The 25,089-nt window shown below is 44.4% G+C and overlaps 1 protein-coding gene across 10 annotated transcripts in view; it reads right to left on the reverse strand.

Moving 5' to 3' along the window:
* PRR14L (proline rich 14 like) overlaps positions 1-25,089 on the reverse strand; it is a 63,693-nt gene that overhangs the window by 36,287 nt on the left and 2,317 nt on the right. For 6 of the 10 annotated variants that reach the window (XR_007132203.1, XM_047760635.1, XM_047760636.1 and 3 more), the window contains exon 2: positions 18,082-18,606. The exons of 2 other annotated variants lie outside the window; for them this stretch is intronic. Coding sequence is in view for 5 of the 8 variants with exons in the window: in XM_047760635.1 (XP_047616591.1) it covers positions 18,082-18,555 (474 nt within the window). In the remaining 3 variants the exon portion in view is untranslated. Of the gene's footprint in view, positions 1-17,986; positions 18,607-25,089 lie in introns of those variants that run through there. 2 more of the 10 variants (XM_047760639.1, XM_047760642.1) reach the window with 2 other exon arrangements.

Here is a 25,089-nt window from a genome sequence, read left to right on the forward strand (position 1 = left end):
TGTGGCTCTGGTGTAGGCCGGTGGCTGCAGCTCTGATTCGACCCCTAGCCTGGGAACCTCCATATGCCTCAGGAGCGGCCCAAGGAATGGCAAAAAGACAAAAAAAAATCAGTAAAGCTTCACTTCTCTAGAATTTGAGATTGAAAAGCCAAGTTTCCCAAGCTCTGGACAACAGAGGTTTAGGATATTTGGCTGTATCGCCAAACAAAACTCTCCAAGTATCTTTCGATCAAAAAACAATGATACAAAAAAAAATAAAAATAAAAATAAAAGAAACAATGATACAATGTGATCTTTTTTTTCTTCTTCTTCTTTTTTTTTTTTTGGCCATGCCTTTGGCATGTGGAAATTCCCTGGTCAGTGACTGAACCTCAGCCACTGCAATGACAATGCCAGATCCTTAACCCAATGAGCCACCAGGGAACTCCTGAATTCTCATTTTCTTCTCAAATTTCCTAGAAGAGCTATTTTTCCTTTTCTTACCCATTCACTGGAGGAGGGGGTAAGGGGGACACCATCTATGACAACCGTTTCCTCCCACAGAGGGAATTCAGAGAGGTGGGAACGGGCGGCAGCAGCACATGTGTAATGTGGAGCCCCATGACAAAAGGGTCTGACCAGGCTGACAAGCTGGAAGACACTCGCCAGCCAACAATGGCTAATCACACCAAACTTTCCCTCTGGGTTATCTTTTTCTCTGCCCAAAGATTATAAGTACTATTCTGTTTCCACATTGATTTAATTGATAAGTTCAAGATTCTGACATAGCACTCACCTAAATCCACAGATGGTGAAATCATTGCTATAACTTTTGATAATTTTTATAGCACTTAAAACAACAAGCAAGCAAAACCATTTCATCTCCAAGCAAAGCTCTGTGCTGGAAAGAGATATGAGATGGCAGGTAAAGGTGGATGTGTCGGAAATTAAGCACCATCACTAGAATGGAGGGAAGAGGCCTGGCATGGACTGTCATGTACAAGGCATAACTGTTCTTCATTTTCTTTGCAAGTGTGTCATTTTAGGGCCACACTTGCGGCATATGGAGGTTCCCAGGCTAGGGGTTGAATCGGAGCTGTAGGTGCTGGCCTACTCCACAGCAATACTAGATCCGAGCTGCATCTGTGACCTACACCACAGCTCACAGCAACGCCGGATCCTTAACCCAGTGAGCAAGGTCAGGGATCAAACCTACATCCTCATGGATACTAGTCAGATTCGTTTCTGCTGAGCCACGATGGGAACTCCCTTCATTTTCTACCGAAACTTTTGTGGGGACGTTTTTGCAAAACATGAACTTAAAACAACTACCTGCCACATAACTTATGTGTACCCATGTTTGGCAAAAAAGTATGAATTCTAGCATCAAATTTATTTGTAAATGAGAAGAGAAAGCTCTTATTGCAGAAGGAATGATGGAATTAGAAAACCACCGTTTGGCAACCATCACAGTGATAATTACCTCAAGAAGGGAATTCCCGTCATGGCTCAGTGGTTAGCAAACCCAACTAGCACCATGAGGACATGATTGAACTAGCACCCAACCAGCACCAATGAGGTTCGATCCCTGGCCTTGCTCAGTGGGCTAAGGATCCAGTGTTGCTGTGAGCTATGGTGTAGGTCGCAGACGCGGCTTGGATCCTGAGTTGGTGTGGTTGTAGTGTAGGCCAGCGGCTACAGCTCCGACTGGGCCCCTAGCCTGGGAACCTCCATATGCCATGGGTGCAGCCCTAAAAAGACAAAAAGACCGAGGTGGGGGGGGAACACAACCTTAAGAATCATCATCAATGGATATTAAAACCAGTGGCTAAAAGTATGAATAAGGAACAGAAACACTCAGTCTCAAAATATCTCCCCACAAGATACTTTTAATCAGGGAGGGGAAGAAGATACCCTCACAGTGGAGGAGGCTTGCAGACCCCACCTGAACCAGGTGGCAGAAGCCCCCCTGCCCAGGAATCAGGTGCCCCAATGCCAGGTGACTCCTAAGGGGATGCAGAGAGAACCACATCACTTCTGTGGGACCCCCGAGCCCTAGAATTCACAACCAGGACCTGACCATGAGGAAACATCAGACAAAACTAAACTGAGGAAAATTCTACAAAATGCGCAGCCTGTCCTCTTCAAAAGGGTCAAGGTCACGGGCTGAGGAGATGTTACAGATTAGAGGAGACTAAAGAGACTGAATGACACAAGGGATCTTGGATTTTTCCTAGAAAATAAAATTTTTCTTTTGTTACAAATACATCAGTGGGATGACTGGCCAAATATGACTATGGTCTTTAGATAAAAGTACTCAATCATGGAGTTCCTGTCGTGGCGCATGCGGGTTCCATCCCTGGCCTTGCTCAGTGGGTTAAGGATCTGGCGTTGCTGTGAGCTATGGTGTAGGTTGCAGACGTGGCTGGGATCCCGCATTGCTGTGGCTCCACTGTAGGCTGGCGGTGACAGCTCTGATTAGACCCTAGCCTGGGAACCTCCATTTGCCATGTAAGCGGCCCTAGAAAAAGCAAAAAAGAGCCAAAAAAAAAAAAAAACCAAAACCTCAATCAGTGTTCATTTCTTTTTTTTTTTGTCTTTTTGCTATTTCTTGGGCCGCTCCCGCGGCATATGGAGGTTCCCAGGCTAGGGGTCTAATCGGAGCTGCAGCCACCAGCCTATGCCAGAGCCACAGCAATGCAAGATCCGAGCCATGTCTGCAACCTACACCACAGCTCACGGCAATGCCGGATCCTTAACCCACTGAGCAAGGGCAGGGACTGAACCTGCAACCTCATGGTTCCTAGTCGGATTCATTAACCACTGCGCCACGACGGGAACTCCGAATTTCTTGATTTTGATTAATGCAGTGTGATCACTTAACAAAATGTCCTTGTTTTGTGGGAAATACACAAGTACTTAGGCATCATTTTTGCAGCTATACTCTCATCTGGGAGGGGGGAAAAAAGCAAATGTGGTAAAATCTTAACAAGTAAGGAATCTGCATGAAGGGTATATGGAAATTTTTCATACTATTGCTGCAACTTTTCTGTAACTCTCAAATTATTTCAAAATAAGAGGTTAAGAAAAACATCTTTATTTGTGGCGCTACCCTTGATCCTTTCTTCAAAATGGTACTACCCTCCATGCTCCAGTTCTCAGGCTGTGAGATTAGATGCTATTTAGAGTATTTCTTCAGGCTAATACTTTATGGAAAAGGCTGAGTGCTGAGCAAAACCAAGGGGGTGAGGTGTCAGGGACAGCAGGACTCCCACATGCTTACATCAAGCAGCTGAGAGCAACTCACAGGTTGTTGTGAGAACAAATGGGGGTGAGGGACAGATACCTTTCAGGATGGGCGCTCCATGAGCAGAAGCTCTTACCACCCATTAGGCCTCAGACACTTGTCATCCCTTCCTGTGAGAAAAACCAACAGGACCATCACCAGCAGATACAGTGTGTCATCTGCAATGACTGCCCTAAAGAGCCTCTGCAGGCGGTGAGCTGACCTCCCGCCAGTTGTGTGTGATGCGCTCAGATTCCAAAGGACCCTGGTGAGCTTATAGAATAAACCCTAATGGTTCTGGGCCCTGGAGGGGCTGCTGGGATTTTAGTTCTGCCCCACCTGCTACTCTAAAGGGGTGTCTTTAGCTGGGGGCCTGAGCAGACCCTGGTGGAGTGCCCAGCCACCTGCCTTTCCCCTTTCCCCCTTTCCCTTGGATACCATGATTCCTAACAGGGAAGGGGAGCAGAAACCAAAAGAGACTATTCTCTCTCCTGCCCTGCTGTCTTCTGAAAGGTTCTCAGTTAAGAAAAACAAGTTTTGGGAGTTCCCATCGTGGCTCAGAGGAAACGAATCTGACTAGGAACCATGAGCTTGCGGGTTCAATCCCTGGCCTTGCTCACTGGGTTAAGGATCCAGTGTTGCTGTGCCTACGGCGTAGGCTGGCAGCTGCAGCTCTGATTCGACCCCTAGCCTGGGAATGTCTATATGCCAAGGGTGCAGCCCTAAAAATCAAAAAAAGAAAGAAAGAAAAACAAGTTTTTCTCACAGCTGGTTGTGGACTCTACAAAGGTTTAAGTCTCAGATATGATCCAGAATTGTCAGGATTGAAAAAGAAACAGCATGTGAAGCTGAGGTCAGATGTGAGCCACTCTCCCCTCCCGCCCCCGCCCCAGAGTGCTGGGAGATCTCCAGATCAGGTGGGAGCTCCCTCAGTCTTGGTCCCAAGTACAGGTGAAGGAACAGAACAGGCCACTTTCTAGTGATGGCCGTGTAGCAGAATTATCCTGCGTATAACCCCCTCAAGGTCAGCTATAATAAACATCTGCAGAATTTATTTATTTTTTGGCTGGCCAGAGGCATACAGAGTTCCAAGGCCAGGGATCAGATCCAAGCCACAGTTATGACCTGTGCTGCAGCTGTGGCAACACCAGATCCTTAAACCCACTGTGCCGGGCTGGGGATCAAACCAGCGTCCTCGGTGCTGCAAAGATGCCACTGATCCCCTTGTGCCACAGCAGGAACTCCAAAACACCTGCAGAAATTTATCAGTCACAACATCCTCTTCCTACAATATTTTATCAGCTAAATGTTCTAACTTTCAGGATTCCTAGAGATAGAGTTTCTCTCTACCAGTGAGGTTTTGCTAAATCTCAACACTTGATCATTAATATCCTAATATTCTTTGCAAAATCTGTTTTGAAGGAATCGACTTCAAGATAAAAGTTCATGTGGATCCCTCTTTCAAAATCAGGTGATGTGTGGCTCAGTGGAAATGAACCCAGCTAGTATCCATGAGGGCTTTTTTGAGGCGGGGGGCACTTTTTAGGGCCGCATCCCAGGTCATATGGAATTTCCCAAGCTAGGGGTCAATCGGAGCTACAACTGCCAGCCTACATCACAGCCACAGCAACTTGGGATCCGAGACATGTCTGCGACCTACACCACAGCTCAAGGCAACGCCAGATCCTTAACCCGCTGAGCAAGGCCAGGGATCGAACCCGAGTCCTCATGGATACTAGTTGGATTCATTTCCACTGCACCACGATGGGAACTCTAAGGATGAGGGTTTGATTCCTGGCCTCGCTCAGTGGGTTAAGGATCCGGCATTGCTGTGGCTGTGGTGTAGGCGGGTAGCTGCAGCTCTGATTCATCTCCTAGCGTGGGAACTTCCATATGCTGCAGGTGTGGCCCTGGAAAGTAAAAAAAAAAAAAAAAATCAAGTGAAATCATTGCAACAATCTATAACATTATTTAAACTATGTAAAATAAGAAACGCCACTGGAGTGGCTCAGCGAGTTAAGGATTTGGCATTCTTACTGCAACGGCTTGGGTCACTGCTGTGGTGTGGATTTGATCTATAACCTAGGAACTTCCACATGCCTTTTGGAAAGGCAAAAAAATAATCTTCTTATGTAGCATTGAAAAGAATAAAAATAAGAAATGCCACATAACAGTGGAACTTGTTTTTCAAACTGATAGCAAAAAAATTCTCTGCCTTACACATGCAACACGTCATCCTCCTGCCCACTGCTTGGAATCAAAATCAACTTTCAATACTTCTCCAAAGTTTAGAAAGATTTTAGGAGTGTCTTGAAAACCATTCTTACTGTTCATCTATAATCTTTTTTTTCCTTTTCCGGTTATACTGGTGGCTTATGGAAGTTCTCAGGACAAGGATCAAATCAGAGCTATGGCTGTAACCTACACCACAGCTGCTGCACACCAGATCTTTAACCCAATGTGCCAGGCCAGGTATTGAATCCGCAATGCTTCAGAAATAATGTCAGATCCTTAACCTACTGAATCACAGCGGGAACTCCTTCATCTGTAATCTGGAAAAGATGCAATACTGATTCATTCCTGTAAGGCTAGTTTATTTTTGGAAAATAACCCCACGAATATCTTTAGGAGGGAAATGAACGTACATCAGGCTCTTCAGCTTTTATGAGCAGGGCAATTACATATTCTTCATGGCCTGATGTATCTCTGAGCCCTGGGCCCCAGTTGTAGCCAGACCCCACTGACTGCCTCCAAGCCTGAGCTTTCTGAGCTGGAGGCAGGGTGGCCCCATCTCAGTTGGGAATGCCTATACTCAGGACACAGAACACGCAACAATGGGCCACAGCACGGAGCAAAGCAGATTCCTCCAACTTTCTGCAATTTGAGGGAACAGCCATGACCACATTTGCAGTGAAGAACAGTGAACACAGATGAGGCGTCTGGGTCCCTTCCCGTGTCCCACACTTGCATATCTAGGAAGGAACAGCTGTAGGACAGTAACTTTATTTTTATTTTATTTTATTTTTTTAGGACAGTAACTTTAAATCAACTTTATAGAGCTTAAAAAGGAAATTTCCTCCATGTATCTATATTCAGAGAAACTTTATAAGGCACTGACCAAGTTAGCTGTGTCAGGCATTTAATAACAGCCCCCCAACAAGGATTTATCTAAGAGAACTGCTAAAACAGGTGGAAGCAAGCTCTACCTCAAGTGTCAGCAAGAAGCAAATGGTGCTTTTTTTGGGCACCTCTTTGTCACACACCTTCTACAACATGAGCTGAGAACCACAGGAAACCATCACTGTGGGGACCGCAGGGCCCTGGCAGACGCAGAGAACAGCTCACCGCCACCACTTATACCACCGAAAGTGTGAAGTTCAGATTTTTTCACCTTTAAATCATTGAAAATAAATTGTTTCCAACAAGATTTCCTTTTAAGCAAACAGCAAGCTCCTTTCCACTACTGGAAATTTCCCTTAGGATCAGAGACTCTGCAGGGACCAGGAAGGAAGTTTAGTGGGCATTTTGTGCAACAGCCTTTCACTTAAGTCATACAAAGTGCACAAGACTGGGTCTTTTATGAACATGTCATTAAATAACAAGTCTCTCAAGCAGCTTAAAAGGCTTCAAGTGATTATAACCATCATGCTTTCTTACCTGAAGTCCCCTGTTCATACACCTTCAAATACCTGTCAAAGGATGTATACTGAGCCTTTGTGTGTTACGGCTAACAGACAACTCAGAGTTTTTTCTGTGTGTTGAACATGAACACATATCTTGAAACCAAATCTTTTACAAGACATTCAACCCTGATGGATCTACCACTAAGAGGTGGGGTGGGGGTGTGTTAAGGGGGGTGGAGAGCAAACACCATACAGCTTATATCTAAGCACCAAGAAAAACAAAAACCAAGCACAATTTAAAGAGGTTTCACAGATACGAGGACATAGAATGTACAGCACAGAGGATACAACCAATATATTATAATAACCTTAAATAAATACAACCTATAAAACTATCAGAATCACTGCGTTATACAACTGAAACTAACATAACGTTGTAAATCAACCACACTTCAATTAAAAAAAGATAAAGTTGGTTGTTCATATGAGGGAAAGTTTTCCATGTCAAATCATCTGCATGGGACGCCGCATACCCACCTTTCTATCTTATTCTTAAATGAGATCAATCTTTTCCTCGTCCTGCTTGTAACCTCTGCCTGCACCATAGTTCTGGCCCTTTCTTCTCCAAGTTCTCTCACTGCTCTGTGTGGCTCTCCACAGCTGTCCCTCCCACGCCCCTGTTCCTAGATTCCTTCCTGTCCCAATAACAAGGTATCTCTGATCAAAGCACAAAAGTATTAACTAGAAGTTTTTACACCTTTTTGACACAATCATAAGGCAGGAAAGAATTAATTTTTGTTGGCTTACCTTTTCATGATTGAAATACTTCATGACTGGAATATTTATTTTCACTCTTTAAGTGGATCTTTAAAGACAATGTCAAGTACAGATGCAAAAGGACAAAGACTCTATGACTATGCTTAACATAAGGTCCCTAGAGTAGTCACTTTTGCAGAGAAAGACAGGACAATGGTGGTTACAGGGGAGGGAGAGAGAGGGCATGAAAAATGGGGAGTTATTGTTCAATGGGGACAGAGTTTCAATTTGGGAAAATAAAGGGTTCTGGAGATGGATGGTGAGGATGGTTACAAAACAATGTGAATGTATAACGACACTAAGTGTATACTCACAAATGATAAAAATGGTAAATTCTATGTTATGTGTATTTTACCACAATAAAAAAAGCAAAAAAGGCAGTTCCCGTCATGGCTCAGCGAAAATCAATCTGAGTATCCATGAGGATGTGGGTTCGATCCTTTGCCTTGATCAGTGGGTTAAGTATCTGGCATTGCTGTGAGCTGTGATACAGGTCACAGACTTGGTTTGGATCCCGAGTTGCTGTGGCTATGGTATATGCCGGTGGCTATAGCTCCAAGTGGACCCCTAGACTGGGGAAAAAAAAAAATTAAGACCAACATTTAATAAGCTGCTTTGTAAAATAACATGTACTTTGTTGTTTTCCTTTTTTTTTAATTATTTTTTTTTTAATTTTTTGCCTTTTTGCCTTTTCTAGGGCCACTCCCACAGCATATGGAGGTGCCCAGGCTAGGGGTTGAATCGGAGCTATAGCTGCCAGCCTACATCAGAGCCCCAGCAACTCAGGATCCAAGCTGCATCTGTGACCTACACCACAGCTCACAGCAACGCCGGATCCTTAACCCACTGAGCAAGGCCAGGGATTGAACCCACAACCTCATGGTTCCTAGTCGGATTTGTTAACCACTGAGCCACGAGAGGAACTCCTGTTTTCCTTTTAATAAGCACCAAAGAAAACCTCTATAATGACCTTAAGAGAGCTTAAATGAGTAAATAAGACGAATATTTAACAAAACCAGTTGAAGCTTCATCAGAGCCCAAAATATAAAAAAGTGTAAACTTCTAAATATTGGTGTCGTTCTTCTCTATGAACTAGGAAATTGACCAAGCAGACTTAACTTCATTAAATTCATGTAATCCATGCCTGCAAAGTGTGGGTGGCCTTCCTTCACAACCACAGCAAGTTCTTATTCTCGGAGCCAAGCTCTGTTGAAGGCACTTCCCTTTCTATCTTGACTGACTTTGGTCCAGAGGGAACAGAGAGGAGTAGGTAAGAGAGAACCTGAGAACTGGTCCCCAAATCCGAACCAGTGTGTGACTGTGGGCCTCTCAATGGTCTGAGATGAGCTGAAGGAAAAAACTTTTGTGGAATGCTGCTAAAGGCAAATCAACTATTAGAACAGAATCACTGAATCTCAGTATGGAAAAGAACACCTCTGAGGCTGCTTGTCCAAACTGGTATTCCCTTTGCTATATGCCTGACAGTCACTGAGGCTCTTCATAAACACAACTTCCCTGAGTAACCTCATTCATTTTTAGACTGGTCTAGCTGTTGAAAAGTACCTCTCACATGGACTTTAATTCTGTCTCCCTCTAGCAAGACGTCTTTTAAAAAATTATTACATTTTATGGAGTTCCCACCGTGGCTCAGTGGTTAACGAATCCAGCTAGGAGCCATGAGGTTTCGGGTTCGGTCTCTGGCCTTGCTCAGTGGGTTAGGGATCCAGGGTTGCCATGAGCTATGGTGTAGGTCGTGTATGCGGCTCAGATCCCGCGTTGCTGTGGCTCTGGCGTAGGCTGGCAGCTGTAGCTCCAATTGGACCCTAGCCTGGGAATCCCCATATGCAGCAAGTGCAGCCCTAGGAAAGACAAAAAGACCAAAAAAAAAATTACATTTTAAAACTTTAAATGTCTCAAAACATTTGACTTAGAAATAATCTTTCAGGAGTTCCCGTCGTGGCGCAGTGGTTAACGAATCCGACTAGGAACCATGAGGTTGCAGGTTCGGTCCCGGCCCTTGCTCAGTGGGTTAAGGATCCGGCGTTGCCGTGAGCTGTGGTGTAGGTTGCAGATGCGGCTCGGATCCCGCGTTGCTGTGGCTCTGGCGTGGGCCGGTGGCTGCAGCTCCGATTAGACCCCTAGCCTGGGAACCTCCATATGCCACGGGAGCGGCCCAAGAAATAGCAACAACAACAACAACAACAACAAAAAGACAAAAAAAAAAGCATATTTAAAAAAAAAAGAAATAATCTTTCAGATGTACCAAAAAAAATTGCAAATATTGTTCAAAGATTTTTCTTATATAGTCTTCATCCAGCTTTCCCTGTTAATATCTTATGTAGCCATCAGTACAGTTATTAATACTAATAACTACTAACTAATCTATAGACTTTACACAAGTCTTGTTAATGGCTCTGTGACACCCTTTTTTGGGACCAGGATCCAATCTAAGCTCCTAGGATGCATTTGGTCCAAGTGCCTCCTCAGTATCCTTTTAACTGAGGAGCTCTGTAAATATTCCTCTTTCATAACTTTTGGAAAGAAAGTCCCTCAGTTTGGGTTGTCTGATGTTTCCTCATTAGATTCTGGTTGTGCATTTGGGGTACAGAAGTGATGTGGTTCTCTGTGCATCCTCTCAGGAGGTGCCTGGTGTTGGGGCTCCTCATTCCTGGGCAGGGCAACTTCCATCATCTGGCTTAGGTGAGATCTGCTAGGCTCCTCCACTGTGAAGATAATATTTTTCCTCTTTGTAATTATTAAGTATCTTGGGGAAAAATATTTTGAGACTATGTGAATATTTCTATTTCTCAAAGTTTCAGCCACTAGTATTTTTCACTTTTTTCTTTTTACAGCCGTACCTGTGGCATATGGAAGTTCCCAGGTTAGGGGCTGAATCAGAGCTGCAGTAGCAGGCCTACACCACAGCCAAAGCGATGCGACGTCCAAGCCGTGTCTTCGATCTACAATGGGAACTCCAAATAACTTTTTTTTTTTTTTTTGGTCTTTTTGCCATTTCTTGACCTGCTCCCGTGGCATATGGAGGTTCCCAGGCTAGAGGTCGAATTGGAGCTGTAGCCGCTGGCCTATACCACAGCCACAGCAACTTGGGATCCGAGCCACATCTGTGACCTACACCACAGCTCACAGTAACGCTGGATCCTTAACCCACTGAGCAAGGCCAGGGATCGAACCCGCAACTTTATGGTTCCTAGTTGGAGTCGTTAACCACTGAGCCATGACGGGAACTCCCAAGTAACTTATTTTTAAATAGTTTTTTAAATTTGGTAAAATACACAAATCGTAAAATTTACCATTTTTATCATTGATAAGTATACATTTCAGTGGCATTATACATTCACACTGTTTTGTAACCATCCCTACCATACATCTCCAGAATACTTTTTGGAGTTCCCTTTGTGGCTTGGTGGGTAATGAAATCTGACTATGATCCCTGAGGATGCAGGTTTGATCCCTGTCCTCAATCAGTGGGTTAAGGACCCAGCGTTGCTCTGAGCTATGGTGTAGGTTGCAGACACAGCATGGATCCCACGTTGCTGTGGCTGTGGTCTAGGCTGGTGGCTGTAGCTCCGATTCAACCCCTAGCCTGGGAACTTCCATATGTCGAAGGTGTGGCCCTAAAAAAATTAAAAAAAAAAAAAAAAAAAAAAAGCAGAACTTTTTATTTTCCCAAACCAAAACTCTATCCCCATTAAACAGAAACTCTCCATTTCCCCTGCTCACAGCCACCGGGAACCACCCTTCTCCTATCTTAACCCACTGAGCCACAATGGGAACTCCTTGGCTGCTAGTTTTTTGTTTTTGTTTTTTTTTTTTAGGGCCGCACCCGTGGCATATGGAGGTTCCCAGGCTAGGAGCCTAATTGGAACTATAGCTGCTGGCCTACACCACAGCCACAGCAAAGCAGGATCCAAGCCGTGTCTGTAACCTATACCACAGCTCACGGCAATGCTGGATCCTTAGCCTACTGAGAGAGGCCAGGGATCAAACCTGTGTCCTCATGGATGCTAGTTGGATTCATTAACCTCTGAGCCACGCCAGGAATCCCTTGGCTGCTAGTTTTCACAGCCGTTATGATTCTTGCTTGAGATAAATAATTATTACTGTGATGGTTGCCAAAAGGTGATTTTTAAATTTTCATCATCCACTCTATATCTGTTACTTGGGAGTTCTTTAAGAGCTTTCTTTTTTCCAGTTATTCATTCAGTTAGTATATTAGCATAAGGTCATGATATTTTATTCTAGGAGTTACAATTCATTATTATTATTTATCTGAAGCTCATATCATGACTGTAGTCTTGACCACTGAAGAGTTCCTTTGTCCTCTTATACTGGCTCCTATATCTTTTTGATATGACCCCATAATTTTTTGAGCAATACACCAGAAACGGTTCCAGGCTCATCTTCTATTTTATCCTATCCCAGGCCTGGAACAGCATTTCTCCAGAGCCTTGATTCCTTTCATTGGAAAATGTTATTTGGAAAAAGACCTGGGTGCTGGGTGTGCTCACTATAGAGGTGTCCCAGCTGCCCATCTCACACCCATACATATATATTTGGGTTTTTTGTTTATTCGTTACTGCTTTCTAAGGCCGCGCCTCTGGCTATGGAAACTCCCAGGCTAGGGGCTGAATCTGAGCTAGTTGCCAGCCTACACCACAGCCACAGCAACTCAGCATCCGAGCCATGTCTGCCACCTACATCATAGCTCACAGCAACGCTGGATCCTTAACCCACTGAGCAAGGCCAAGGACTGAACCTGCACCCTCATGGATACTAGTCAGATCCATTACCACTGAGCCATAACCAGAATACCCACACATTTGTAATTTCTTTCTTCGTCAGTGAGAAACCTGGCTCTTGTATCCACAATATTTATCTATTTGCTCAATCTTAGAATATCCATAAAGTAGTTTAGGAATTACTAAGCCACAGTCCCATGAAAAACAAATTTACTAAAAAACTTTTAAAAATTTTATTTTAGTCTTATATAGTCAAAATATTGTTTCCCAAAGTTACTTGGGCTACTTTTCTCCCCCGCCCCAACCTTAGTGTGGTTTCACTATTCATGGCCAGGGATCGAACCTGCACCTTCATGGATACTAGTTAGATTCATTTCTGTTAAGCCATTCATATTTTCTTTCCCCCTCGTTCCCACCTGCCCTTACAGGTAACCACACTCATCAGATTCTGGTTCACCCATATGTGTGTACACACATATGTGTGTACATATGTGTGTTTTATATAAATGAGCAGATATTTGTATATTGATTTCCCCCTTTTTTTTTGCATGAAAAGGAGGCTACTATATTCACTCCCAGTTTGCTATTTTCAGAACAATAGGAGTTCCCGGTTGCGGTGCAGCAGAGACAATCCAACTAGGAACCATGAGGACTGGGCTTGATCCCTGGCCTCAATCAGTGGGCCAAGGAAACGTCGTTGCTGTGAGCTGTGGTGTAGGTCGCAGATGCGGCTCAGATCTGGCGTTGCTGTGGCTCTGGTGTAGGCTGGTGGCTACAGCTCCGATTCAACCCCTAGCCTGGGAACCTCCATATGCCGAAAGTGCGGCCCTAGAGAAGACCAAAAAAAAAAAAAAGTCAAAACTTAACAATATATCCTAGTTTGCAAAGGAGTTAACAGTAGCGGGCCTGTTATTCTTATTTATTTATTTATTTAGGCCATGCCCATGACACAGGTAAGTTCCCAGGAAAGGGACAGAACTTGTGCCACAGCAGTGACCCAAACCTTAACCTGCTGAGCCACAAGAGAACTCCCTGTTATTCTTAGAAAGGCCTGCTTACAAGGGTGGCCTCAGCCAGCACCTGGATCTCTTTCTGATTTTGGGAGTTTCCTCCATTCCCTAAGTGATCAGAGTGGCTCAGGGCATCTGTGCAACAATGTGGTTATAATGACCCTCCCTGCTCTCCTCCTGGGAAGTCTGGGGTTCTGATATGTGCTCGCCAGTCATGTCCATGTGACCAGCTCACATTAAAAACCCCAGGCTCCAATAAGCCCCCATAGACATTTCACAAATATTATCACAGTTTGTTCCCACAGGAAGTTAGGTGTGCGTGACACACTCAGACAGGACTCCTGGAAGCTTGTTCACCATTTCCTCTAGACTTTGTCCCCATGGCCCTCTTCCCTCTGCTGACTGCTTTCTATCTTCTCACTGTAATTAACTGTAGCCGTGATCTGACATGTGCAGTATCCTGTGAGTTCTAATGAATCACCAAACCTAGAAATGGTCTTGGGGACCACGCATCTGGAAATCGCCCCCTATCTATACATGGAGATCTTCATTCTTTATTACAGTTGCACAGCGCTCCAAGTAAGGAGGTTTATATACCATAGTTTATTCAATCCCTCTCCTATCTGTGGACATTTAGTTTGCTTCAAACATTTTGCAATAATAAATAATGCTTCAAAGAATAACTTTGTGTATACGTATTTTTATATACGGATACACGTGCTACAGGTGTATCTTCAAGGCAGACACCTAGAAATGCTATATACTGGGTCAACATGTCAGGGCACAGTAGATTTGGCAAATGCAGCCCAATTCCTCTTCTGCAAGGATGTATTAGGATACACTCCCACCAACCATGTGTGAGAACACCTTTTTCCTCACAGTCTTGCCCACAAGGTGTGTTGTCACAATTTTTCATTTTCGCCCATCTGGTAGGTTTCATAAAAACGGTAGCACAGGAATTCCCGTCGTGGCTCAGCGGAAACAAATCTGACTAGTATCCATGAGGACACAGGTTCCACCCCTGGCCTCGCTTAATGTGTTAAGGATCTGGCATTGCCATGAGCTGTGGTGTAGGTTGAAGATATGGCTCAAATCTGGCATTGCTGTGGCTGTGGTATAGGCCAGTGGCTATAACTTGGATTCAACCCCTAGCCTCCATGTGCCTTAGGAACGGCCCTTAAAAAGAAAAGAAAAAAAAAAAAGTGCTATCACAGGTTATTTAAATTTGCATCTCTAATTGTGAGTGAGGTTGACCATTTTCATGTGTTTAAGCACAACACAACACACACAATGAATTACCTACTGAAATCTTTCCTCTATTTTTCTACTGGGCTTTTTCTTTTTGTCTTTCCTAGGGCTGCACCTGAGGCATATGGAGGTTCCCAGGCTAGGGATCTAATCGGAGCTGTAGCCACCAGCCTATGCCAGAGACACAGCAATGTGGGATCCGAGCCGCGTCTGCAACCTACACCACAGCCCACAGCAATGCCGGATCCCTAACCCACTGAACAAGGCCAGGGATTGAACCTGCAACCTCATGGTTCCTAGTCGGATTCATTAACCACTGAGCCACTATGGGACTTCCTATTGGGCTTTTTCATCCCTTAACAGTTCTTTACATATTAGAGATATAAGCCCATTATCCATGATATATGTTGTAAATATGTCCTCCCAATTTGTCAGTCGTCTTTTCACTGTGTCTGTGGTGTTTTGCCAATCTAGCAAGAATTCTAACCCTGGCGTCCAGGATGTCTGGGGTCTGCAGACCTTCTGGGATGGTATGTCTGTTTTTCAGAGGCCTGCAGCATTCATCCAGATTTCTAAAGGTGCTGTGACCTGAGAATGTCAGGAGCTACCACTGTCCTAAAGCTTCTGTTGAGCTTAACTGTGCCCAAAAGAACCATTCCACTGGACCCTCCATAGTCCTGAAGGCTTCTCTCATTTCCCAATTCTCCTCTTTTAGAGGAAGACCTAGTGACTTGGCCTCCAATGGGGCATTTTCGGGTTGTGTCACCAGTGTGAATTCTTACCCATGAATACATTCCTGGTTTTATATCTTCCTCCCGCATGACACGAGGTTCAGTGTGGAAAGAAGGGGAGGACCTACTTGGGCCAGAAACCCCAAAACTGACTCATTCCTTGCTTCCCCTCTGCTCCCTCATGCACCCCCTGTATCTTGAGCTCATTTGAGTGCAGGGGGAGGTGGGGAGAGGACTGTGAGGCTGATACTCTAGCTACTGGCTAACCAACACTCAAGAACACTCTCCACCTGTCATATTCTGATAATGTGTACATATTATTGGCCACACCCACAGCATATGGAAGTTCCCAGGCCAGGGATCGACTCCAAGTCACAGCTGCGACCTACACTACAGCTGTAGCAGTGCTGGATCCTTAACCCACTGTGCCACAGCAGGAACTCCCCTGATAATACACATTAAGAGCAAACTGGCTTTTCTTGGCAGGCACACTACAAAGTCAACTCTACCTAATCAGTTAAAACCTGTAGGTCTTCTATTTTACCCTTGTGTAGTTCTCTTTATGAAACCAAGTACAAAATCTTGCATTTATGTCTATTAAATTTCATTTTGCTTTACACAATTCAGAACAGAATTTACCACTGGTGGAGTTAAAAGGGAGAGGTTTAAAAAGGAACAAAGAGGAGCTCCCGACGTGGCTCAGTGGTTAACGAATCCGACTAGGAACCATGAGGTTGCCGGTTCGATCTATTGCCTTGCTCAGTGGGTTAAGGATCCGGCATTGCCGTGAGCCGTGGTGTAGGTTGCAGACGCGCCTTGGATCCTGTGTTGCTGTGGCTGTGGTATAGGCTGGCAGCTACAGCTCTGATTGGACCCCAAGCCTGGGAACCTCCATGTGCTGTGGTGTGGCCCTGAAAAAAGACCAAAAAATAAAAAAATAAAAAAGGAACAAAAAGAGCCATCTTCTAGTTCTCAGGCTGGGTGGTGTGTAAATATGTCTGTATGTGCATGTATAGATAGAAGTACAGTGTTCATTATAATATACATACTTTCCTTTTATATCAAATATTACATTAAGAAATTTTTCATCTTGTTAGATGCAACCCACCATATCAAGTAAGGAAGTTTCAGATCTGTTACTCATTTAACTATATTTTTAAGGATATGTCATGATAGCATAAAAGCTGATACTATATTCAACTGTTACTTAATGCTTTATCTATTCCTAATTATGGTTAATATATGCAGCTTACTAATGACAATCAATTGCCCCATAAACTGTGTAAATAAATGATATACTTATCAGGTGGGGAATGAAGCCTAGCCCAGGAAGCCCAGAAAATATGAATTTATTAGTGGATTTAGAGCAGGGGTTGGCAAACTACAGCCTGTGCTTTTATGTACAACACCTTACTGTAATCAGCCACTCATATTTCTAAGTATCGTCCAGGCCTGCTTGCAAGCAACAATGGTAGAACCGAGCAGTTTCAACAGAAGCCATGTGGCGTATAAAGCTTAAAATATTTACTATTTGGTCTTTTACACAAAAAAGCTTACTAACTCCTGGTCTAAGGCACCATCCGGGGGAGAAAGTAAGCTTCTTTTTTTTTCCCTTGTCTTTTTTAAGGGTTGTACCCACGGCACATAGGTTCCCAGGCTAGGGGTTGAAATGAAGCTGTAATTGTCAGTCTATGCCACAGCCACAGTAAATGCCAGATCCAAGCAGCATGTGCAACCTACACCACAGCTCATGGCAATGCCGGATCCTTAATCCACTGAGCGGGACCAGGGATCAAACCTGCATCCTCATGGATACTAGTTGGGTTTGTTAACACTGAGCCACAACAGGAACTCCTCTGAAAGTAAGTTTTCTAGTCCACTTGGCAGGTAAAATTCCTTTAGGAATTGGGGTCCATCAGGCTATCCTAGCCTACTAACCATTAGTCTCACTTAACTAATCCCCCTTATTCTAATTTCAAACTCACAGAGATTTGATTTTCCATGCCCTACCAAGCAGTAGTGTATTAGCAAAAGAACCAGCTTTCTGATTTATGCTTCAGCCTCTCCTGAAGTTGGTTAGCTTGGATCAGTCCTTTGGAGACCATCACCTCTACTATACAAAAAAATTTAAGTCCAGTTTCTGGACCTACAAAACTTAGGACTTACGTCTGGAATGTGGAGACTTCTCAAGGGTATCCATCTTATGAAGGCCTACGTGGGTGAACAATCTCCCTCAAAGATATCTCTGTGACACCTCACTCCATCTTAAACCTGATGCTACCAAAACTCAAGGAATGGTACCCACAACCCATCGTTCCTTAACATCCGACAACTACCTGAAATTCCATAGGACAATCACAGAGATTCAACATTCTATGTGCAGTGGCTGCTTCAGAGGACTGAGACTTTAAGAGATAAGCACTTTCTCTCTTCAAGTGTCTGATGTGACACAATTGGTTTTTAAAGATCACCAAAGAAAGTAAATGTCAAAATCAACACTTTGGAAATGTTTCAAAAATGAACCATAAGCTACCTGTCAGCATCTGTACTTCATCCTGTGAAGTGTTTCTCCAGCTGGATAGCTGCCGTTCACACTCAACTCATCTGCATCCAGATCTCGGCTCTTACCTGGCTGGGGCTGGGCTTTTCTTCGGCAGCTGTGGGACACTGATGTGGGTCTTCCTCTGCTCCCTCACAGGGGTCTCTGACAATATCCGCCTGGTCCCCTCCATCTCTGAAGACCTTTAGCTCCAGGCTCTTGGCTTTCTCTTCCCTATCCAATATCCCAGAGGCCACAGAACCTTCTGCTCTGGAGTCCACCAGCCCACACCGCCCAGGCTCACCCCCGTGGTCCAAGGTCACAGGGGGTTCTTCACAACAATGTTCCGTGGGGGTCCTCTGCAATTCCAAGGGCGCTGCCCTACTCTGACTTACATGAGAGCTGGAGGCTCCGAGTTTTACATCTGGAATCACACTCGGCTCAGGGTCAGCATGAAGCTCTTTGGAGACACTTACTGGGAGTTCAGAGTATAATTCCTGTACCACGGCAGACATGGAGGAATCAAGCGGGATGGGCTGAGTCTCTACTCCGGATGACAGCATTAGGGCAGATGCAGATTATGGAGTCAAGTCTTTTACATCAAACGGCTCACCCTGACACAAATCAAAGGAAGGGATAAAAGTTTAAAACTTTGCAGGGTAGGACACTGTCTCAGATCAAACCAGCTAAAACAAAGGCAAAAAATTCCACCTCAAATGCCAGCATTATCTGGCGCCAAAAAACCCTCCTTAACAGACTGCGAATTTGAAGAAAAAGAACTACCTTAAACCTTTAATAGACATCTGTCTAATCTCAATTCAAATGCTGCCTTATGAACAATTCTCATTTTAATCTGGATTCAAATGTAGATGAGAATGGGACAAGTCTAAGCATTCAAGGACAGACCTGACGGAAACTAGAAGATAAAGATGATTTTCTGGTGTTCCCGCTGTGGTGCAATGGGTTAAGAATCTGCAGTGACTCAGATTGCTGAGGAGGCACGGGTTTGATACCTGGCCCAGCTCAGTCAGTTAAAGGATCTGGCATTGCTGCAGCTGTGGCTCAGATTCAATCCCTGGCCTGGGAATTTCCAGATGCCGTGGGTGAGGCCATTAAAACAAAAAAGATAGTTTTCTATTTGTTTCAGGTTGTGAATCTTGCCTATTTTGTTCACTGCTATATCCTCACTGTCTGGAATAGTTGCTTCACACATAGTAGATGCTCAGAAAATACTTGCTGAATTAATATATACTGAGAGACTATAACGAATGTGATTCACTGACATTTTTTCATTAAGAAGTCTCTTTGGAAAAAGAGAGAAAACAGAATTCCACTCCTTTACTGCTGAGCAAACACTCAAGCCATGTCTACACAGGCTGGCACCAGACGTGACTAAACCAACTCTTGGGCAGAATCCATCCTGACTTCTACCCAGCATCTTGAGATTTCCCAAGTGCCCTCACAGATGTTACTCAGGTGATTCTCACAACAGCCCTGTAAGTTGGCAGAGCAGCCGTCACCTTCCTGCTGTAGGCTCTAACACCACACCTCAAGAGTAGAAGGGTGACCTGCCTGAAAATTGCATGGTTAACCAAGGGGGCTTGCTGGGGGCTTCCACGATATTGGAAAGGTTTCGGTTATTGCACTGGGTAATGGAAACTTGGGTTACTTGCTAAAATATGTATAACTAAGTAGTTCATGATACTATATTATTAATCAACACATACACACACACACACACACACACACAGATAGGGAATGATACACCCCAAACCAGGGTTTCCTGGCTGGTAACTTTTCTGTTTTAGTTTACTGAACGCATGCAGTTTCCACCACAAAATCCACTGGAACTGATCATGGTGGAAATGGTTAACCAAATGAAATACTGCCCACTTTCATTCTTGATGTTTTCCCTAACCCTAAACAGGAGGAGGGGGAAAGTGAGAGTATTTGGCAGCTCAGAGTTCATAACAAGCATTTATCAGAGGTACTGACAATAAACCCTTTTGGGCAAAAAGCACATAGGACAGGATGTTTCCAAAAGCCAGCCAATTTCTCCTCCTCACATCCATCTTTCCCCTAAATAAATATATTACATTTAAGTACAACCCAGAGCCAGGTATGGAACCATTGTGTCTGCTGAGCTGTATCACCTTCTCCACCAGCTACATCAGGTTTTGAGCATCAGGGACTCACCGACACTCCTTGGAACTCCTTACTGCTCAGCGCCCTTGGTCTCTATTCATACCCTGACCATCTGGGGGAGCCCATAGAGGCCACTTATGCAAAGGTGCCAACTCCTTGAGTCGCCTTCGGTTGACTACCGTTCCTCCTTGAAAGAAGATCCCCTACACTGACCCATGCAGCCTGGACTGGAGCTGGGGGCTGAGGAAGGGCAAGTGACAGGTCCTCTCATTTTGGACTGCTCTGCTTCCTCCTGGTTTTCCAACCTGTGGTGATGGTTCCCTTATGTCCCAATGCCCTCATCCACTGAGCATCATTCAAGGAACAGTACTCAAAGGTCCAAGGATACAATGCAACACTACTAACATAAATACTAGAAATTACAGGAAAGCAGATGACTAGTCCAGAAGTCTGAGGTAACACAGGAAGGCTAGTGGAGAAACATGAATCCCAGAGAAGCAGGCAGAGACACACTGGCGTGCACAGGAGTGCAGTGAGAATTGAGGAGGCTCTCAGAAACAGTGCTGACAAAAGCATTCTCTTTGGAGCTAGTCTCCCCCTTTCCCCTCCAGCTCCATTATTTCTAGTGGTATTTAAAAATTATTTTAGACAAAATAATAATAATAATAATAATCTGGAGTTCCCGTCGTGGCGCAGTGGTTAACGAATCTGACTAGGAACCATGAGGTTGCGGGTTCGGTCCCTGCCCTTGCTCAGTGGGTTAATGATCTGGTGTTGCCGTGAGCTGTGGTGTAGGTTGCAGACATGGCTCGGATCCTGCATTGCTGTGGCTCTGGCTTAGGCTGGCAGCTACAGTTCCGATTCAACCCCTAGCCTGGGAACCTCCATATGCCGCAGAGGCAGCCCAAGAAATGGCAAAAAGACAAAAAAAAAAAAATTTATCTTGGCCACACCTGCGGCATATGGAAGTTCCTAGGGCAGGGATCCAACCCATGCCACAACGGTGACAACATTGGATCGTTATTAACCTTCTGCACAACACAACAATGGGAGGAAAAAGTATGTATACATGTATGTGTAACTTGGTCCCCATGCTGTACAGTGGAAAAATGAAATAATCTAAAAAACAAAAAACAACCTTCTGAGCCATCAGGGAATTCCTCCAGGCGTACTTTAGATTTTAAGGGTGTGTGTGTGATGGGGGGTGTTAAGGCATAAATGGAATTGTTATTTGATGCCTCCCCACCCCCCAGAAAAGGGCAGGAAGGAATTCCTGTTGTGGCTTGCGGGGGGGGGGGGGGGGGGGGGGGGGGGGTTAAGAATCGGACTAGTGGAGTTCCCGCAGTGGCTCAGTGGTTAACGAATCTGACTAGGAACCATGAGGTTGCAGGTTCGATCCCTGACCTTGCTCAGCGGGTTAAGGGTCCGGCATTGCCGTGAGCTATAGCGTAGGTTGCAGATGCAGCTGGTGTAGGCCAGCGGCTACAGCTCCAATGAGACCCCTAGCCTGGGAACCTCCATATGCCATGGGTGCGGCCCTAGAAGAGGCAAAAAGCCAAAAAAAAAAAAAAGAATCCAACTAGTATCTGTGAGGATGTGAGTTTGATCCCTGGCTTCACTCAGTGGGTTAAGGATCCGAAATTGCTACAAGCTGTGTAGTAAGGTGGCAGACGCAGCTCAGATTCGCACAGCTGTGGTGTAGGCCAGCAGCTGCAGCTCAAATTCAACCTTTAGCCTGGGAACTTCCATATCCCAAGGGTGCGGCCCTAAAAAGACAATAATAACAACAACAACAAAAAGACAGGAAGTGCTCAATTTAATTTGGTACAGTTTCCCTTTCCCATCGGCAGACACAATCCAGCTTTGGCTGTCACTCTGCATACAGACTGAAAGGCCTCGTGTGGGAAGGGCTGTGTGTAAGAGCAGGTATGTGGATGGAGACGGGCTCTCTGGATCTCCTGGCCCCTCAGATCCTCCATGTTCTCAAGTTCACACCTTCCTGCCTGGGTGAGCTTCACTTTTTTTTGATGACCTCACCTTATCATGCAGCTTCTCTGCTCTGAAGATGACTCAAAACTGTCCCTTTAAGCACAGAGTAACTACAGGGCCCAGTGACTCCACTTGGAGGAATATGTGCAGAAACCACAAAAAAACTGCACGGATGTTCAGTGTAGCACTTTCCACAAGAGCCAAAATGTGGAAACAACTCAAAATGTCCATCAACTGATGAATCAATCAAGCAAATGCGGTCCGTCCACACAATGGAGTATTACTTAACCATGAAAAGAAATAAGGTGCAGCTTTATGATGCAATGCGGATGCAGCCCCAAAATGTTATATAAGTAAAAGAGGCCAGTCACAGAAGACCACATATTAGAAAATCTCATTTACCTGAAATGTCCAAGGTAGGCAAATCTAGAGTCAGAGAGTGGCTTAGCGGTCTCTTATTGCTGGGTGAGTTAGAGAAACAGGGAGTGGCTGCTGACAGAATTTCTTTTAGGGGCAATAAAAATGTTCTAAAATTGATGTGGTGATGGCTATGCAACCCTGTGACTATGCCAAACACCGCTGAATTGTACAATTTAAGTTGGTGAACTGTAATATAAAGCTGATTTTAAAAAAGAAAGAAACCAGTCCCTAGTCCCAACCTTGTTTCAGTTGTGTGTTTCACTCACAAGGATGGCACCCCTCCAAACTTAACGTGCCTAAAATAGAACCCATTCAACCCAGCAAATAAGTGATTTACTGCTATACACAAACAGCTATGAGAGACAAGGATGAGTAAGATGCACTCAATAAACTTACACGCTTATTTTTCACCCCACTGCCTCTTAGTAATGGCACCCCCATCACCCCAGAGCTCAGGCTTGAATTCCCAAACGTAACTGTATCTGATTGTCCACAAGTCACTCAACTAACACACCCATGGACCCAATGCCAGCCATGTCTCTAGCAAATCTCACTCCTTTCCATCTCCATGGTCCTAACTCAAGATTTTTTGGGAATGCAGGATCATGCACAAAGACACCCTTACTAAACGGATCTTTATCACGAAGAGGCAATACTGGAGTTCCTGTCGTGGCGCAGTGGTTAATGAATCCGACTAGGAACGATGAGGTTGCAGGTTCGATCCCTGGCCTTGGCTCAGTGGGTTAAGTATCCAGCGTTGCCGTGAGCTGTGGTGTAGGTTGCAGACGTGGCTTGATTCCTGAGTTGCTGTGGCTCTGGCATAGGCCGACGGCTACAGCTCCGATTAGAACCCTAGCCTGGGAACCTCCATATGCCACGGGAGCGGCCCTAGAAAAGGCAAAAAGACAAAAAAAATTAAAAAATTAAAAAAAAAAACAAAGAGGCAATACTGATAATCACAAAAAAACAGCTCAAAATATTCCTCAGGGAAAACAGTGCTGTTACCTTTCCTATGCCTCCATCTATGCTGTAAATTGGCATCGACCAAAATGGAATTGTCACCAAAAGCTTTGGCCACCAAAAGATAACACTCCCAATTTACAAAAGCCTATCACCAGAAAGCCACCATATCTTGAAAAGTTTGTTTGGCAGAGACATAATTCCAACTTTTCAACATGTGAAAACAACTGGGCACACTGTCTCCTTTTCCTCCCAACCCAATTCTGGGTGCTTAACTTTCTCAGCAGTATGTGCAGTTGAGTCACCAAGAACAGCCAAGTGCCTCAGCTGGAACCCTTAGAGATGAAGTAATATTTAGATGCAGGCCTGGAGTAGCAGTTTGCAATTATTCTCAGCTCACTAGCTTGAATCACTAAACTCTCCACTCCATTTTCACCATGGAGATACAAGTAATGCCAAAAGACCTCAGAAACAGGATAGAGTTTTACCATTCGAGTTCTTTAAAACTAAATTTCTGAGGCATCCCCACTGTGGAAGAGAAGGTTAAGAAGCTGACTACGGCGGCTTGGGTTGCTGAGGAAGTGTGGGTTTGATCCCTGGCCCAGTGCAGTGGGTTAAAGGATCCGGCATTGCTGCAGCTGTGACTCAGATTTAATCCCTGCCCAGGAACGTCCATATGCGGCAGGTGCAGCCATTAAAAAAACAAAAAGAAAAATTAAATTTCTGAACACAACGGAGCAATTTTAAATGATTTAAAAAAAACTGAAGTCTGTATATTTAAATGTTAAACATGAAGTAAGAGGGAAAAGTGAGTAACACGTGCTTATAAAATGTAGACAGGGATTTATGGCTTAATCCTTACTAATGATCTACTGGATGAGGACACCAGATAATTACCTAGTTTGAGGTATAAGCAAAAAATAACCCATAGATTCACAAGCTCTTCCCAGCTGTTACTGGCTTGTTATCTCTACCATTGACACAAATATGAACTAGATTGTGTAGGGGATGGATATGTCCCTGGGGGGGGGGGGAGGCTAACATTATAGAGAGTATGCAGTGCAATTATTCCAATAAAAGAAAAATTCCTTTTGAATTGAGAACAATCACCTCCCAATCTTCTATTTCAGGTGCAGAATCCATGCTGGGAGACCAGGGTCCCTATCCTGCTTCTCAATAGCATCACAGCCTTGCATGTGTCATTGAAATTTCTTGGGCTTGTTTTTCACATGTAAAACAGACAAGTTAAACAAAATAATCTCAAAGCATCCTGCTACCCATAAAAATCCCCAGAGTCTAAATAACTTTCCTACTTCACTTTGTTTCAGCAAAACACACCTACTAACACCAACAGCAGCACAGAGCTCAGACTAATCCCCACCGAAAGTACTCAGGGGCAAATGAGGTAATTTAAGAACACTTTAAATACAAAAAGGATAGAAAGCTATTCTTTAGTGTGTCTTCAGGCAATTTGGAAGTGTTAATTCCTATCCCAGTGAATAACAAAAGCCAAGAGGAGGGTGGGGGAAACTACCAGTGAAAGATTAACATTGCAGCTTTCAGCCTCATTATAATACATTTTC

This window comes from Phacochoerus africanus, chromosome 15 (genome assembly GCF_016906955.1).
Source record: "Phacochoerus africanus isolate WHEZ1 chromosome 15, ROS_Pafr_v1, whole genome shotgun sequence".
NCBI classification, from domain to species: domain Eukaryota; kingdom Metazoa; phylum Chordata; class Mammalia; order Artiodactyla; family Suidae; genus Phacochoerus; species Phacochoerus africanus.